Below are 18,033 nucleotides of genomic sequence, written 5' to 3'. Positions count from 1 at the left end.
TAGCTTTCTCCAAAGATCTAAAGGGATCCCCAAAGTCTTTTTAAAATAAACTTTCCCTTAATTGGGAGAAACGATTCAGTGTGCTGTGGGGGGCAAAGAAGTAGAGCATAGCCTGTTTCCCTTCGTGCCAGCTGGCTGGCTTCGATTTGCAAACAGCACAGAGAAGGCTCTAAAACAATCCTCTAAAAACTGAATGCAACTACTCTTACGGTTATGCCTGCAAGGGACTGCAGAAGGGTGCAAAAGTGCATCAGCAACAGTTGCCTACATGAGCAAAGCCATATGCTTTCCTGGCCTGTTTCTTCCCCGTGAAACATAAGGTTAAAATACACCTTTTCTACCTTATTATCTACATTGCCGTTAAGCAGTCCATGTACTTGACAGTGCATGCTTTGTCTCTCCCACTGTTTACCCATGGGACATTGGAGTTACGGTATGTTTGAAAATGCTCGTCATTCATGCATCCTTCTGTGCATCTTTCTGTGCACCCTTCTAGGAGTATGGGTGACTGATGGGCTGTGACTAGAGACAGTGAGCTTCAACGACCCAAGTCCTGCGTGCCCATTTTAATAGGATGAAAGACCGATGTAATTAATGCTCAAGGGTTAACACCATATTGAGAAAGATGGACTCCACATCTCTCATACCTTTTGCAGCTAAATTCTGATTTGCCTGCTGAAGAAAGGGAAATGACTTGGTGTAGAGGAATTATAGAGGACTGTGTGAAAAGTTTATTTGTAAAAAGGTTGTGGTGATTGTTAAAAACATAAGGTATGAAATGTTAAAAAGGAAAAGAAAAATGAAAAAAGAAAAAAAGGGGGGAATTGTAGAGGAATTATAGAGGACTGTATGAAAAGTTTATTTGTTAAAAGGTTAGGAAGAAGCAGAGAGAAGAGAGAGAACGCATGCCCTGGATGAGGAGAGACGAGGAGAAGGCAGCAGAGGGACTGGCATGAAGAATATGTTGGTATGTGATGGTAAAAGATGTTGCAGCCGGCTAGATGGAGAGTGCTGTGACAACTTGGCCAGACTTAGCAGAAATTCTACCTGCCTTTACATCAGCTTTACAGTTATTGATGTGACTAGTAATTTACAGTATATGGCAAGAATGAACTGGAGTTGGTGGGAAAATTATTAAACCTATTAAAAGTCAGCAGTGGAGCTCCCACTGTCTTCAGCAGGGATAGAATTTCATTCTGCTTGTGCTGGTTGCATGAGATTTGTAGGGTATTTTGCTTTTTTAGAACAGCACAGAATGAAGTGTGGCTACCTAGTTCATGGACTAATTAAAAAATATAGCAGTTGCAATAGAAGTGTTTGAAAAGGCTCCTGAAACAAGCATTGAGGATCCCTTCTTTGAAACAAAGGAAGATTCCCTGCTTCAAAAGATAAACTGCATTTTTAGCCCCTACAAAAAGATTTGGGGAAATATAATCTAACTCATACACAGAGACTGGAAACACCGAGCAATTGTGTGGCTGCATTTTTTTGCTTGAATCTCAGTGCTAAAGCTTTCTTTCTTTTGCCTCAGAAATTTCCTTAAACACAAAAGTCAGTCCACCATGCAGCTGTTTTAAAGCATTATTTTGCTGTGTCGTCCCTCCTTAAAATCCTTGGGCTGGCCTTATGTAAAGTATAGGATCATGATGGGCAGAAATTGTTTGCAGATGGTAAGAAGACAACAATACAAAACAATTTCACAGGCCACATAATAATGGAACTTAACCCTATTGTGTGTGGCTTCTCCGCATTCACCCAGCTTTCTTTGAAAGAAGGGAACAGGCTGTTGTCCAATTAATTTCAATTTTAGCGTCTGCGCCCTATATCCACCAATTCTGAAAACACACACTTACTTAAAATGACAACAGAAAATCTCTTTTTTGTTAAATCTAGATTTAGTAAAAGCTCTTAAAACACAATGCTGCAGAGCACATCCCTGCAGTTCCAGGAGGACTACTGGTGATATTATAGTCAGAAAGGAATTCATCCCCCAAAACGTGAGATTAGGCCGGAGAGCACCCCTTTGAGCTTTAAACCACAAATGGAAGAACAACCCTCACAAGTTCCAGTTCTTCATAGGCTCACAGGCTCTTACGTTACACCAACAGAATGCTGCAGCTTGCTGGTCATGTTGCTAAATGGTGGCCAGAGGAACACGAGTACTCACTATGCTTTAAAATCTCTGCCTTTGGTGCAGACAACCTGTGAAGTATGAGGCTCACGGGTCACTGCAAAGACGTCTTAAGATTTGCCTAAAGCCACAGGTCCCTAGCCACAGGCTAGAAAGATCTGTACCACCTGACTCACAACCCCACGATGTAGTTCACATTCCCTATCCCATTCACGACTTTTTTCCTATTTGTTCGTATCTATTTATTTTTGCTTGTATGTTTCCTCATTATAGCAACATGTTTTACCTTTTGAGTATTCTTCCTTCTCCCTGCTCATTACACCTTGGGGTTTCTTTTTTCTTCTTCTAATTTCTCTTGTTTTGGCTGTATTATTCCCTTCATGATGGTGTTACCTTTTCCTCCATGTCTCTGCCCAAATACCTCTTCTTCATTCCTCGGTGCCTCTTTGCTCTCCCCAGGGGTGCCCCAAGGACTGAAATCTAGGACTGCTACTGGATGGCAGTGAAGGAAAGGCACCGAGATCGGGCCAAGCACATTACACTGCTCACTCCACAGCAAGCACCCCCAAGATATGGGAGAGGGAGAGGGCGAGCATCCTGCCTTCTGGCTGCAGGCTGAGAAAGGAGACTGGCACGTGGAGGCTCATCTCTTCCCCCGGCTTCACCACAAAGCCATCTCCTTTCACTTACAGTTTGCCCAAAGCTCATAGAAGAAAAATAACATAATTTTTTGCAGTAGCATTTAAACGTAACAAATAACTGAGTGCAGATTTAAATAATATTTCAATTAGTTGCAAAAATGTGCATTCCCGTGTACTTATGAGCACTTTTCCACTAGTTACATTTAATTTACACAAAATTATTTGATCCAGCAACTTACTGTTTTTAGGACTGTTCTCCTTAAATCTCACAGGATTGTTTCACTGAAGAAACATGTCAAAATTTGCCTGTCCAGCAGGCAACAAGCTACGCTTTAGAGGAAAACTTGTTCTGTGCCTGCAACATTTGATTGTTCATGTTTTATATGCCTGCTAACACCACCTGTCTAGATCAGAGGCTGCTTTGGCACCATCTTCACACTGAATGAATAAAACCAAGACAGGCAAATTTAGGTCAAGGTGAGTTTATTGTCCATACAGCATACCTAATCCTGCCAAAACACTTTTCTTAAAACCATCTTTAAACTAGTCAAAACAACAGGTTATTAATAAAAATGACAACACTGAACAAAGAAGACCTTTAAAAAGGTAATCAAGACTACACTGTATCAGAGTCTTATCCATCAAAAACAACCTCCCGTACTTTCTAAATACTTTTGTTTACACTGAACATGTCTACTACCGCACTTTCTAGCATCCCCTGACCATATAAACATCCACACCTCTTAAAGAGCACATTGTGAGAGAATAACGTTGACTTGATATGGCATCACACTCAATAAAGAAAAAAAAAAAAAAAAAAAAAGTTTGAGAACAGAAACTGTGCAACCGAGAGTGATTTCTGAGGTACATGAGAACATGGTAATAAACATAGTGGAAAAAATCCAGTGGCCAGGTGGTCTGCTGAGTAATTAGGAGCTGTCCGATTATTCAAGCATAAATCACTGACATTGAAATGGGATTAATAGTATTTTTCTCTTTCACAAGCAGGTTGGGAATATAAATAAATAGATTACGAGGTGCTCCTTCACTACAATAACGGGAGGGAGGGGAAGGTCACCCAAGTACCATCAATAGGAAGCCGAGAGAGAAACGCTTTTAGCAACCGCGCCAATCCTTTGGCACTTGCGAAGGTATAAACAGCGATGTATTTTTTTGAATTAATCAACAGGAAAGGTTATGATTTCTGCAATTCAGGCCAAAAAATCTCACACCTCATTTGCAATAATAGTATACTTTTTTTAGTATCTGTTAAAAAGGAGTAACTAGGCATTATTTTTATTGTGAATGCTACTGTGAAAATGCTCAAGTTCTAGGTTTTCCAGACTTCAAATACAGTACTCTGCTGGGTGTAACCAGACAGTTAGCATGTTTTGAGTACATCACTGCAGCCGAGGACACTCTTACCCCCAGCAGTGACACACGCAGACCTGCTGGGTCCCTGTGAAGCATGAGAGCTGCTGAACAGTGCTGCCCCTTCCAGCACAGCCCACCCCTCCGACTGCCGCGTGAGGAGCTGAGCTTGGTGGCAGACCTCGGGCCCCTTCCCCAACAGTGCTGCAGCACCCTAGGGGGACAATACTGCAGGAGGGGATCCCCACATGGGACCGGGGCACCACAGGAGATGGGATGGGGGGCAGGAGCACACACATCAGTGCTCCCCCCTCCTACACTCGACCTACGACCTACAGCGTGGAGGGGAACAAACCAAGCAAACATGATGGACGTGGTGCCTACGCTTGCTGTGGGCAGCTGCATGACAGCCCAGCGCACAGAGAGGTCACCCCACCATCTGGGGACCCTCTGGCACGCCTCCCCGTGAAGCCACGTTTGCTAACATATGAAGGCTGTCAGGGAATGATCTGATCTGTCATATACATGCTGAGTGTAGTTCCAGAGTCTTGCTTCCACAAAATTAACTGTTTTTTTTTTCCTCCAGGAGAGACACCATTGCTGAACTTCAGGTGCTCCCAACGTGGAACATCGAGGCGAGAGGTGACAGCGGTGAGAGTAACAAGTCTGTCCCCACCACTGGTTTTGGAAAACATGGACCTGCTCCGGCGAAGCTGCCGGTGGAGAGTCAGTGTATTTTTTCCACTATGAAAAGGATACCGAAGACCGAAAGAGAGCCAGTGCCCCGGCTGCCTGCAACCTCTCCCCGGCACGGCCGGAGCGCTGGCCGCAAAAACCAAACTGTCACGTTGTGAGGTATTGTGAAAATGGGAACCATTTCTGTTTTGTCCAGTAAACCTGAGGTAAGTATACCATCTTTGCAGGATGTGATCAGGAAGGAAGGAAAAAAAAAAAAAAAGAAAGAAGGAAAAAATAAAATAAAATTAAAAAAAAATAATCATGAACACGCTATTAGGAAAAAAACAACTGTACAGGGCATTTCCAGTAAATCAAAGAACTCATCATATCTCCACTTAACCATCTACTTCAGGATTTGAAATTTAAGCAGTAAAATAATATATTATAAAAATGTTTATAAAATAGCAGCACACTCAGTGAAACAATACAGCTAAGTACTGTTAATGTGAATAAGAATGAAACAAATCATAGCTTCTTAGCAGCGCAAAAAAAAAAAAAAAACCAAAACCAAAAACCCCCCAAAACCCAAAAAACCAACAAAACCTTAGAATCTTACTCCATTTTCTACCCTCATCTAGCCAAATACGGCTGAGTCCATTCATATAATATTCTTTGAAGTAGCATGTTCTTTCTGGATTTTTGTCTTAAAAATGCAAACATTAACATTTCAACCAACAGCTTCATACTGTATATTTGCAAACTGTTAATACGACTGTGCAAAAAAAAAAAAAAAAATTTGCTCCAACACTCCTTTGCCATCTAAATGCCTCTTCGTTACAGATGGAGCAGAAAAATAAATTCAAGTACACTGAATACGCTTTTGTAATAAAACTCCAAGTCACACACCTTGATGTTTACCACTCGTGTCGTTTTGCACCAGCACTTTTCTTTCGTTGTCCATAGATATGCATGCAGGTGGTATTAAGATCCTTCTGTGACACTGAACAATACAAATCATTAGGCTTTTATCCGGAATGTCATGACAGGAATGTCATCTGAAGCAGGTGTTGGTATTTCCAGCAACACCGCAACTAACCAAGTACACCAGATACTGGAAAATATCGACTATAAAAAGCTATATGCTTTGCTTTTGTGACTTCTTTTTTTTTTTTTCTTTTTTTCCCTTTTTTTTTTTTTTTTTTTTTTTTTTTTTGCTCAGCAAAATCGTCATAAACCATCTCATTTAATCCCTTAGGAACAATTTTCAAAGTGCTTTTCGAATGAAATGGTTTACAAAAACACTCACTGTGGATCAATAAAGTTAATGAAATGCTGAAAAAGTGTGCGGGGGTGGTGGGGGAAGGTGGGTAGATAGAAGAGGGATCAAACCAAATCTCATCTTCTTTAACACAGTGAGGTTATGTTAAAAAGGAAGATGGACAGAGCATCATTTAAATGTCTTTACAGCCGAGCTAAGGAGCTGCCAAAAGTTAACATTGACGTGAAGCATTAGCACTGTAAAGGAATATAATGCTTTTCACAGATGATCCACCGCATCTTGCAATCCAAAGGCGGTCTGATTAGCCAACTGGTCGGAATTAATTGGTGCGTTTCCCCCATCTAACATGAACACTCGGTAACTTTGGCTTGGCCCACAGCTGGGTAAATGGAATTGCCCTTATGCCAAAGATGCTGCTGTGTTTAGAATGAACCATCTCTGAAGGAAAAGTAGAAAAAGTCAAGAGGGGAGAGGGGAATTTGAAAAAAAAAAAAAAAAGAAAAATCAACAAAAAAACCAAAACCAAACAAACAAAAACAAAAAACCACCTGCTCTTCTGGCTGGCAAAATAAAGCATCTTCTTTCTTAGGTAGCAGCTACCACAGACAGCAAGAGTAAACAAAACTAACATACAGAGATCCAACAAACACTTCTGACTAATAACAGAGGTGACAGATCAGCAAATCTCTTCTGCATTCAGAATGGTTCAATTGCTTCAGGGATCTTTTCCCACTTTGCCCTAAACCCCTTATTCTATTGCTTTGCAATCTAGTCAAGCCATAAAATCGCACACACGATTCCTTTCTTGAATCTAAAAAAGGGGTGTATGCACTAGGTCATAATAACACAGACAAGTACACTCTACTTCGTTCCCACAAATGCAGGCTTACATTTATCTAGCTAGTTTGTATGCTTTTATAAGCATTTAATATCACTGATACATAATCAAATAGCGATTACCAAATATATTGTGGGATTCCCTTCTGTAGAACATCACAGGCACCAAATGCTTTTTTTTTTTTTTCATTATTCAGTTTTTGTATATTTTTTTTTACCTAAAAGAGCTTTAAATACGTTCTATGTGGGAGCAGATTAAAAAAAAAAATCATTCTAAAAATAATAACAAAAATAAAAGGGCTCGGGGAGCAAGCGTGACTTTCTGTGCTGATGTCCTCACAGGTTGATATCTCTCACATCTGTGGGAGTGCTGGCCTGGTCCAGTTCGTCCACCGTCTTAGAAGGATTGCTTTGCTGTTGCTGCTGCCGGACTTGCCTAAGGCTGTTTACTAGCACCGCTTCGATCTGTTCTTGACAAGCTTTAAGGCAGTCCTAGAGGATAAAAAGCAAATTGATCTGTTAATGGAGATAAGGCTTTTTTTCCTTACTGCGTTAGCAGAAGCTGGAAAAGCATCGATCTGGTATTCCCAAGGAGTGTCTGCTGTGACAGAAAATGACCCTGAATTCTCTCTCACAGGTAATCACTGCGTACAAATTCCCTGGGTTAAACAATGCTAATGCCACGTTTATTAGACTCTCCAAATCTTAGTATTTTACCTGTCCTTGCTCCTTTGTGTGGTTTTCTTGAGCAGGAATCCAAAGTGATGTAAAAAACGTAGGGCAAGGTGTATGAAATTTTGCATTCTCCTATGCAGGGTTCAGTAACTTGGGTGGGTCTTCAGTACAGAAAAGCTGCATGTTTCTCCTGAAATAACCAACGTGTGCTACCGAGGTCACACAGACAGGGGCACTTCAGTTTTACTGTTAAGCAAATGGATGGTAAATCAAAGAGAAGAAGTTCTGAGGTCCCTGAAAATGCGCAGTGCTCTGCAGCTGAGTTTTAATCAGTCATGCATTTGGGTCCTGGAGGCAAAGGCAAAAGAAGAGTCTGTTTATCTGTGGAAATTGATGCAAGGGGAAAGAACAATGCAGCCCCAAACATGCAGCCACATTATTGTTCTCTGAGCACATTCCAGAGACGAAAAGTGATTTCAGCAGCAGAGGAGGGAAGAAGAGGAGGTGTAGGGTACGCTCCCACACCTTCTTTCTGAGAGCATGATGATTTTAACAGCCCCAGGAATAGCTACTGGCAGTAATTCAGAGAAGACATTAAAGCAAAGACAGGTAATAGAAAAAGATGCAAGTCAAAAACACACAACCAAGCCTCAGAGACCACTACATTACGAATTATACTACGTAACAGTTGGAGAAAGAGCAGGACACAGTACAACAACACAGAATTGTGGCCCTGCACATTAGAAGTCCTGCGATAAACATAAAGTATGAATAAACAAATAAATGTGAAGGATTCACCATGCTTAAACCAGTTACAGTGATGAAGAAGACAACTATGAAAATACTACAGGATGTTCCACATTTTTGTAATACGCTGGAAGACCTAATAATATGATAATTTAAACAAAGAGTGAGAAAACATTGATGAACACTTGGTTGTAACAAAAATTGCAAAATAGAAGCCAAGCCATGACCGTATAAACACAATGCCAATTATGTGCAGTGTGCTGGGAATGTGAGCATATCAATACAACGCTGTGTAGGTGGGCAGGTGGTGCTATGATGGATAAATGGCTTTTTCTAAATGCAGCCCTGAGGAGTCCTTCTACAATAATGGAAAAGGTACCAATACTGCACATTGACTGAAGCCTTGGCCTGCATAAGAGCTGGGTCTCTCCCAAAGACCTCAGGCAGTTGAGAAACACAGGTTTTGGTAGCAGGAGTTTTAAAGCAGAGTATTTTAACCAGAGCTCTGGCAGCATCTGGCAGGGGCGATGAGACCACTTTCCCATTCCCACTCTCAGGCAGGGGAGGTGAAGAACAGAGCTGGGCACTGACCTCCATGGGGTTCCACAGGCGCTTGTGGCATCCCTGGAACCCAGTATGGGATGCGACTGCATTGCTGGGGAGCTGGGCTCTGACCAACATGCCCACTTTCTCTACACAATACCAGGTTATTCAGGAGAGTTTGAAATATTCATGTGTAGAGGTTGAATTTGTCATCCTAGCCCGACTGGGAAAACACGTCAAATGCAGAGTATATGTCCCACTGACGACATTTATGTTTGTGATGAGCGCAATTAGCTCCAGTGGGTCACGAACACCCATTTTCCTTGGCTACTAGCCATCAGCTGCCAGCTGCAAAACCATGTCCTCTCCTTGTCATGAAACTGCCCTGCTTAATATAATGAAGTATCACAACGTTTCTCTGAAGGTGCATCAGCCAAAGGGAGGCCGTGAGGGACAGTTTCTCAAACTGACCCAGGAAAAAGGGGTTGGACAAGATGCTGGCTGTATTGGAGACTAAAGTATTCATAGTGATGGATGACACCAGCTAAAGCCAGAGTGAAATGTCATTGAAATCTCCTGAGTGTCTGGACTACTCATGTACAACCTGACTCAGAAGTTTTTTCCCTCAGCATGGTGAGTGACGCCATGGCGAAACAAAGTATGGGGCACGGCGACATGAAAAACCTCTGCTGCAACACCGTATGCATGTGGCAGGCAGACCAAGCCTTCCGCACGTTCACCTTTTGTCCCAAGAGCCAGGGACTGTGGGGCTGTCCCTGGGAGAGGAGCTGTGGTCACGCTAAGTGGCTTGCAGCCATCCCGCACCCAGCCCAGGGCATGTAAGCAATTCTGCTCACTGCCAGCACCTCTCCCAAGCAACAGTCACTGGAGATCAACTGTCCCACACTTTGCCCTCTGCCTCAGACTGGCTTTTTTATGGAAGGGGAGAAACCACAACAACAACAAAAAGTGCTGCTATATCCAAGGAAAGAGTTAAGGAAAGCTGGCGATTTTACCAACATCAGCTAGCTCCTAACCAGTTTCCCACTGTTGTATTTTTCTGAGATTAAGTGTAATTAGAATTTGGCACGGCATATGAAAGGGGGGGTCAAATACTTTTTGGTGTCCTCAAGAAATGCAGCCCAAGGTTAGTAAGGACATACAGAAGAATGAAGCTGGGTTAATTATCCTTGATAATATTATTTTGATAATATAAGCTGTATATTATCAAGGATAATTAACTCAGCTTCATTCTTCTACAAGGACACATGCCTCAGAAAATTGCACGTTGCATTCATTCAAAGCCCTTATGGTGGAGGAGGCCTGTGCTTTGGAGGAAGGCAACCACCATCCTGTTTGCTTCTATGCTTGGCTGAGCACAGGGGTGTCCTTGTAGGGGTGCACAGGAGTTCTCTTGCCAGCACAGACACCCACGTTTCCCTCCTCGTTATAGGAAAAACGGAATGTATGTGCCATACCACTGGCACAGTCAGAATACAAATGAAGCATGATGCCAAGGGAAGCTGGGACGTGGAGGGTTTTTTGAAGTTGGCCTGGGAAGCACTGAACACTGAATTCAGGTGACTGGTTGCAGGCCATCTCATGGAGCACCGCACTCTGCTCCTGAGCTCCAGCAGGCACCAGTGTAGCCCACAATATAGCAACAGAGTGTGGCACCCTGCTCTTGGTTGTACCAGTCCTTGCCTGTACACTGGAACGTCTCCTGCATTAGATGTATTACAGAGATCACCCCAAGCTCTTTGTAGCCACCTTTAGGTCATGCCCTGATTTCTATCACTCCTGCAATTCATCCTGATGCTCTGTGAGCAGCAATGATGCTCTTGGAAGAGCAGAGGTACCTCATGGGCACTACCACTGCATTGTCACAGCCACCACATAATCACAATCATTTGCAACCAGTGAATAACCATGGAGCTTGGAACCACAGAGCACCCAAAACGTCAAGTCAGCTCAGTGGGATGCAGATATTATTGGTGTACTAAAGAAATGACCGCTCGAGAGAAACGGCAGGAAGGCTGTGTTGGAAAACACTGGTCTCGGTGTGCCAGGTCACTGCTTCCCCTGCCCTGAGACAGGACACCAGCTCATCCCAGCACCTAGGCTGTGGCCCTGGGTAGACCCACACTGAGCTGCATCTCTTCCTCCATCCACACACCAGTGCCCACTGCCTTTCCCAGCTTCCCAGCTGCTGCACAGCTCCTCCTGCGGCAACCACGCCAGCAGAAGGTTCATCAAAAAGCCACACCGTTACCAAACACATGGTTCATGCGCAGGCTCCATTACAGCTGGAGTTTGGTGGAGGAGGGCACACCTAAACCCAGCCTCCCGGAGCTGCCTGGCAGGCAGAGCACTGGGCAGCAGCCCATTCCTGCCTGCACTCCCATCAGCTGGGGGCTGCCATCTGCTGGAGTCCCACTCCTGGAGAGAAGGGAAACTTTTGTATCTAATTTATCTGGAGTAGAGCAGGAAGCCTCAGAAGTGAGAGGCTGAGACAAATGCCTTGAAGACGCAGTAAAACGTGAGCACAGTGGATCTTCTGGTGATGAGATCCAGCACAGATAAGCAAAATTTAACCTTCCTCACCTCATTACGTTCTTCCTTTATTTAGTAAAAGCTAAGGAGATGGGCTTCCCTGACTGCTGACACTTTCCTGCTGCTGCTGGTAAAACTGATTTTTTTAAGGCAAGAATATGTACTTCTGTTTGACCAGGTAAACATTTTTTTTACAGCTGGGACTTGCTCTTGTATTACCAGGGGCTCAGTAATTTCCTAATACTGGAAATTGCTTGTTTAATGATGGGAGCTGGAAATACCCCTCATCTTTTTTCCAAAGTACTTACCTAGCAAAAGCTATCAGAAACTCAGATAAAGAAAATTCCCTGTTATTAGCCTGGGCAAGTTTTAGGTCTATTGTAAACATTCACCTGTTTGTGAGAGGGCAACAAGTCATGTCAACGGTCAAGGCATTTTCAAATGGAAGGAAGAGCAGGGACACCAGTTTGGAGACTCTTGTAACAGACTACACCCGTAATGCAGGGAGTTTTGGGTATAAGAATCTCTTCTTTTAAAGCACAGTGGTGCCCAATTTCAAAGTAGTATGTTGCTCTGAAAATAAGCCAGAGTTTTTACAAGCAGCTTCAGACTGGAGAGCTTAATGAGGCAATTTCCTTGCAGCCAGCCTTGGGGAAGGAAGGGTGGTGACACACGGAACAGAAGGCTTCAGCATTTCGAGCCAATTTTTTGTTTCTAAACACCCTTAAATATGATCATTTACACCGTTACATATTATACAAACTTCTGATGGTCAATATGCCACTTCATTTAATGTATGAAGAGGTTAATTAAATCTCTAGGCAATCTTATAGAGAAATGGGTCATTTCTGAAGAGGCCCAGACTGGAACTGTCACAGTTTGCATGGATTTTATTTTGTACAGGGATCCACAGGCCACTGATAGATTTCTTCTGTCATGTGTTAGCTCTGGTCTAGACTTACATTTTGAACTTAAAATAATGTACCACTGAATTCTTTAAAACAAAGAATACTATGGTAAAACGACCAGCATGTTGCATTCAACATTAAATAGCTTTCTGAAAAGGAGTTGCTATTTGCATATTAAAACTCAAGTTTTTATTAGTCTTGAGTAATACATTCTGTTTAATTAGTCTTGTCTATGAAGCATTCATCCAGGAGCTTAAAATTGCCTGGCCAGCACAAACTAAAAACGGTGAAACCTTGACTTTGCAGGTTGGCAAATTCTACAAACAAAATCTAGCAAGGAAAAAAAACCCCAGTGCCAGATTCAGGAGAGAACCTCAGTCATGCAGCAAAACGAGCTGGAACACACCAGCAGATGCAGCCCAAACTCTCCAGTACTGATGATGGAGATACAACAAACTCATCTACCTGTGGCTGTTGGCTGTGCAATCATTAATCCTGGCTCTGCACACTACCCCATCAGCCCGCCTGCCTGGTTTGCTGAAGATCACACACAGGCCCACACGGCTGCTTCTGCCCAGGTATTCAGGTCACAGATGGGTTTTTACTCACCGTGGAAGCTGCCGGACAACAGGTGATACGTGGCACAGCACAATGTCAGAGTGCTGCGGACAGATCTGAGCAATGTGTTTTATGCCAGATGAGATGCCAACTAAACCTGTCAATGGCTTTTTTAATAAACTGGACTTGGCAGCAGAAGTTTACACCTGGCCAATGTGGCACATGAGCAAAGTGTTTGTACTCTTAGATGAGAAGTCCTAAAATCACATTTGTTGTGCACCTGAACCACGGTCAGAGTCACAACTAGCTTTAAGATGTTATGAAATACACCATCTGGAGGGTAATCTCATGAGTGAAAAGACAAAAAATTAATTTATTATGAGTATCTTATCATCCCAATTGTCACAGTGTGACACAGCAAGTGGCTTATTTTATAGATGGAACTACCACTTCTGTTTGGTTCACTGGAACTTTCTGTCAATCCAAAGTGACACAATACAAAACATACAAAAACCCTATCAGGACAAACAGGTTGGCCCTTCCATGATGCAGTGTTTTTAACCCCTCCAAGTTTCACGTGGATCTGCTGCATGTGTACGTATTTTACTGGTGGACTTTAGCTTTGCAGACTCTAGATAGCACTGACAAGAGAGAATTAAAGCTTTAAAAAACTTACCAAAGAAAAAAAAAAAAGAATCGGACTATTTTCAGCAAATCTTCCTTGAAAGAACGCTATAATGCACTGAAGTTACGGCCCTAGATTTTGCAATACAGGGACTGAGCCATTCCTTCGTAATATTGTAGGGTTGCCTTTGTTGTTTTTATAAAAAAGATTTTTAAGTGTGTGTCACATGGATCAACTTCCCCATTCTTCTATATGGTCTAGTAGTTTTAATGATTAAAATAGTTCAGGTACTTTCCATTCCATAGTTTTATTTTTACTTCAGCATGTACAGAACTAAAAAAGCAATTAACTTTGGGGGGGGGGTTGGTTTTTTTTTTTCTGAAAGTTTTTCATCCCTGGATGATTTTACTAGCACACTCAACATGCATTTGAAGGAAAGGAAATGCTTTTCTGTCTGATGAGGTCCCCTCATGGCTGCGATGGAAATGCTGGCAGCGAAAATGACTGGAAGGAGGAATCAGCAGCGCTATGGCAGCATCTACTTATTTAAGTAATACAAATCGATTATTTCAATTTCCATTCATGGCAATCTTGAAAGAAAGCACAAACACTAGCAAAGATCCTGCAGAGTATTACGCATAATTCATTTTCTCAAACTTCTCAACACCTCTTTAATATATATGCCCTATACTGCATCATCCCAGCTTCCAGTTTTAAACTGATGTTCATAGTGCATTGGCAAGCTATTAGAAGGGGGCACCTCACTCAACTCAACCAACAGGCTCTTAACTTTGCACCAGTAATTACTGGGATTTTCAGTCCTGACTGCTCCAAGCTTCAGGACTACCTCACCGTGACCCATGAAGCCTGTCACCCCAGCCTTACTGAGTTACACAGGTGCAAGACATCCTCTCCATCCTGTAAGATCATGACTGGACCGATAAATAAATTAAATTTTAAAAAAGGAGAGAAAAAAAATGGGGGGAGGAAAAAAAAAGAGGAAGAAAAAAAAAAAAAAGGAGGGTATTGAAAAGACATTTTATAGCAGTTTTAGTAACTTGGGTTGTGTTTCTGCCATAGACTTTATATAGCCATTTTCAAGTTTTTCTTGGCAGCCCTTCCAAACCGAGGCTGATAGATCGTACCTTCCAGATGACAATGGGCTCTGCATCAGATCCCGCAGCAACTGAGTAGCAGTACACCACCTTCTTCACAACAAAAAAGATCACTCCTATCAAATGCTAATAGAGAGGGCTATCACAAGAAGGTAGAACACTTCAGCCATGCATCTTTAATCTCTTTCTCCATTTTTAATCAATGCAGAGCTTCTGTGACCATAAGGAAACTGCAGCTGTGCATTCATTGCACTTACTCCCACGATGACAACCACTCTAAACCAGGTTTAAGACACCAGATTAATTTCACAGCCATGCAGGGCTGAGAAATGATAGTGCACCCCTGGATCCAAACTGGTCACGTAACACCCAGGTCTACCAGACTGTGCACTCCTTGTATCAGCAACCACCACAGCGTTGCTGCTCATTGACTCCAGCAGGCAGGGAGGCGTGCCGTGCAGAAGTGATGAACTTAGCTCTGATCTCTTCCACAGTGCCTCAGGACACAGTGCTTTTTTGTATTGTGGTTTTTAGATTCCCCTTGTGCATCTCAGTTTTGGTCTTCCCTGGGAGAAGAAATAAGAAAGCTTACACCAGCAAGCCTCCTGATGTTTGTTTGTTTATCAAAAACTAAATTTAGAGAAACATGCAGGTACGTGGAAACTGGCCTGAGTCTTGCAGCCACCCAGCTTTTGCGCATCCAAGATGGCACTTATTTAGGACTACCATGTCCAGAGAAAATGCATTATGGCAGCATTTAGTGAAGAAACCAAACACTGCAAAACTACTGTTTAACAAGGTTCCATTTTAATTCTGTTAAATGTAAAATCGCTTAACCCTTCACAAGATCTTAGCTTTATGGTGAGGTGTCGTGCATCTGCAACCACAGAATAAGTAAGGCCAGCACCAGCCAAAGCGTGAACGAGTGAAAAACCTTTGATCAGACCAGAAAGAAACAGCTGAAGAGAAGTGACACCACACCTGAGAGCCCCACCTTGGATGTACAGATGTCCAGCTGCCAAGAACTCAGCCTGGTAACCCAAAGGAAGTCGGCAGGGATCGGCATGCCCGCCATCACCACCACAGCCCAAGCTGCGCCGCGCTCAGACCAGCATCAAGGCAGAGTCATGAACTGCTGTGCAGTGCTGAGGCTGAGGACAATCCTGCTCAATCACTGAGTGGGTCATTTCTTAAGGGCTTTCAAAAGCCAGACTGCAACCCTACTCTCCTCTACAATCAGCAGCGGAAGAGTAACAGTAGAACTGTTGTTATATATAACATATGCACACAAACACTGCAAAATACCGAGCTGTAACTCCACTGGATACTTCTTGACGCTCTTGCATTTCCTGACCAGATTTAGGAGCCTAGATTCAAACCCTGGGTGCTTTCCTGAGTGCTCGAAGTCTCAAAGCTGGGAATGCTACAAAAGCCTTCTGCCATTTTTGTGTTACAGGGTGGTTGGTTTTCCACATACACATTCATGAGTTCACAAATAATGGTTAACACCCCTGATCTCTACCTCTTTCTTAAAACGAATCGCAAAATGGAAGCCAGAAAGGGACTTTTTTTAGGTGGAGGACCTGTTATGATAAATGGAAAGGATTCTGGAGATATTTGAAGTGACAATACTGTTCTCCGGTCATGTATGCATTGCTTGGGTAATCTAAGAAAGCAGCAAGCAGACATGCATTAAAGCGTTGGGATTTACATAAATTCCAGCATGGAACGTGTCATCTGTACTCCTAAATACAAAAGATGTCTGGATTCCTCCGCTGGTTCACTTTTAAGCCCCAATTCAAACCTCTCCAAAGCACATGCTTCATTGTTGACATAAACAGGGATTCCTTCCCAGAGCGGGGCCTTCGTGTGCCGAGTGCTGGCCTTTAGCTCGCTGATGTTCTCCAAAACAAGCGTCTGAAAAGCTGCTGTGGGAATATCATGCCCATTTACTACATTTACTGTATCTCAGTGATCTCATATCTAATGGAGGCTGTTTAAAAACAGAAATATTTTCCCTCCTAAATGTGTCTATTTTTGCTACTATAACAAAGAGCATCAATTACAGATACGTCTCTATTTTTCCATCTGCAAGTGCAAAAAATAGTGATTTGCCGTTCCAAAGGGCATTTCATGCAGACTAACGAAAAAAAAAAACCCACCCAAAAAATTATCATCTATGCCAGAATTTCTCCACTTACTATTGCTACATTATTGTAATAATGCAATATATAAAATGACTAACAGGCACAATTTTCTCTGCAATTTCTGTCTTTTCAGTACTTTCAACAGTGTACTTTCTAGATTCAGTTCCACTGTTTGCTTCAACAGTCAGTTTGTTGGTTTCCTGTTGCTCATGTGGGTATTTCTCATAGCAACAGGCCAGAACAATGTTTTCAGAACTGGAAAAAGTGAGAGTAAAGCCAAAACACTGGCAGGGTGATCCAGGGGCACATGCCATGCCTGAAATTATACTTCCTGCTTAATGTGACTTGGGATTTCAAGCTGATAATCTCTAACAGGTATATTTTGCAACTGTGAGAAACAAATTTACCCTGCTGTATAAGTGCCGCGAGCATTTATTGAAAAATGGGATTTTAAAAAAACTGTGACAACCTGCCTGCATTACACAAAGCCGTATGAGCCGAGCAAAGATTGCCCACCGGAGGTCGGGGGCAAGTCTCTGACCAGACTGTCCATTGGCGGCCCGTGAGCTCTGCCGGCGGCAATGCTTGGGCTGTGGAGCCGGTTCCTCGGGGGGCCTGGCTTCCTCAGCGCGCCGGCCGAGGCTGTATTTATGAATGGATCTGACGGAACTCCGCCATGAGCCCGCGGTGTAACTGCATCACCCCATTGTTGCTACACACGCACAGCACTCACTGGGGAACAAAAAGCTGAATGAAGCAGAGCAGCTGCCAACTCAGGCAAAGACAACTTAGGAAACTATCTCATTCTTCCTTTCTTTTGGAGGCTATTTTGTCTGTTGTTTCCTTGCATACAAAATGTGGTCTGCAACAAATAAGGCAGGATAAGATACAGCAAGTCCTGTTACTTGGTTCCAAAACCACAGGCCCTAAACACTACAAAGCAGGGAATAAATGGTTTATGTGCTGTAGGGACAATGTTCAAATGCTATCCATTCAAGATAGATTTCCATGATTTTATACTGTGGCTCAACAGAAACTGAATTCTTGAGTGTGATGGTTCTGAATGTTGTTTCTGTGCAGAATTTACAGAGATCTTTTTGAAGGAACTTCGCAGACCTTGGGAGGAAAAAAAAATCCCAGCACTGACAGATGTAGCACATTTAAGTGGAGATATTTTCAATGCCATTTATTATGGATCCAGTATTCAAAAACAGCCTGACTCCAT

General features: G+C 42.8%; 1 protein-coding gene across 1 annotated transcript in view; it reads right to left on the bottom strand.

Moving 5' to 3' along the window:
* Positions 1-3,238: 3,238 nt before the first annotated feature.
* Positions 3,239-18,033, bottom strand: part of CCND2 (cyclin D2) — a 40,288-nt gene continuing 25,493 nt past the window's right edge. The window contains 1 exon segment of the mRNA XM_055807789.1: positions 3,239-7,429. Coding sequence (XP_055663764.1) covers positions 7,274-7,429 — 156 coding nt within the window. The 3' untranslated portion in view covers positions 3,239-7,273.

Source organism: Falco peregrinus, chromosome 6, assembly GCF_023634155.1.
Source record: "Falco peregrinus isolate bFalPer1 chromosome 6, bFalPer1.pri, whole genome shotgun sequence".
Classification (NCBI taxonomy): domain Eukaryota; kingdom Metazoa; phylum Chordata; class Aves; order Falconiformes; family Falconidae; genus Falco; species Falco peregrinus.
The sequence above is the reverse complement of the archived record's forward strand: the minus strand, read 5'-3'. Positions and strand labels throughout refer to the sequence as shown.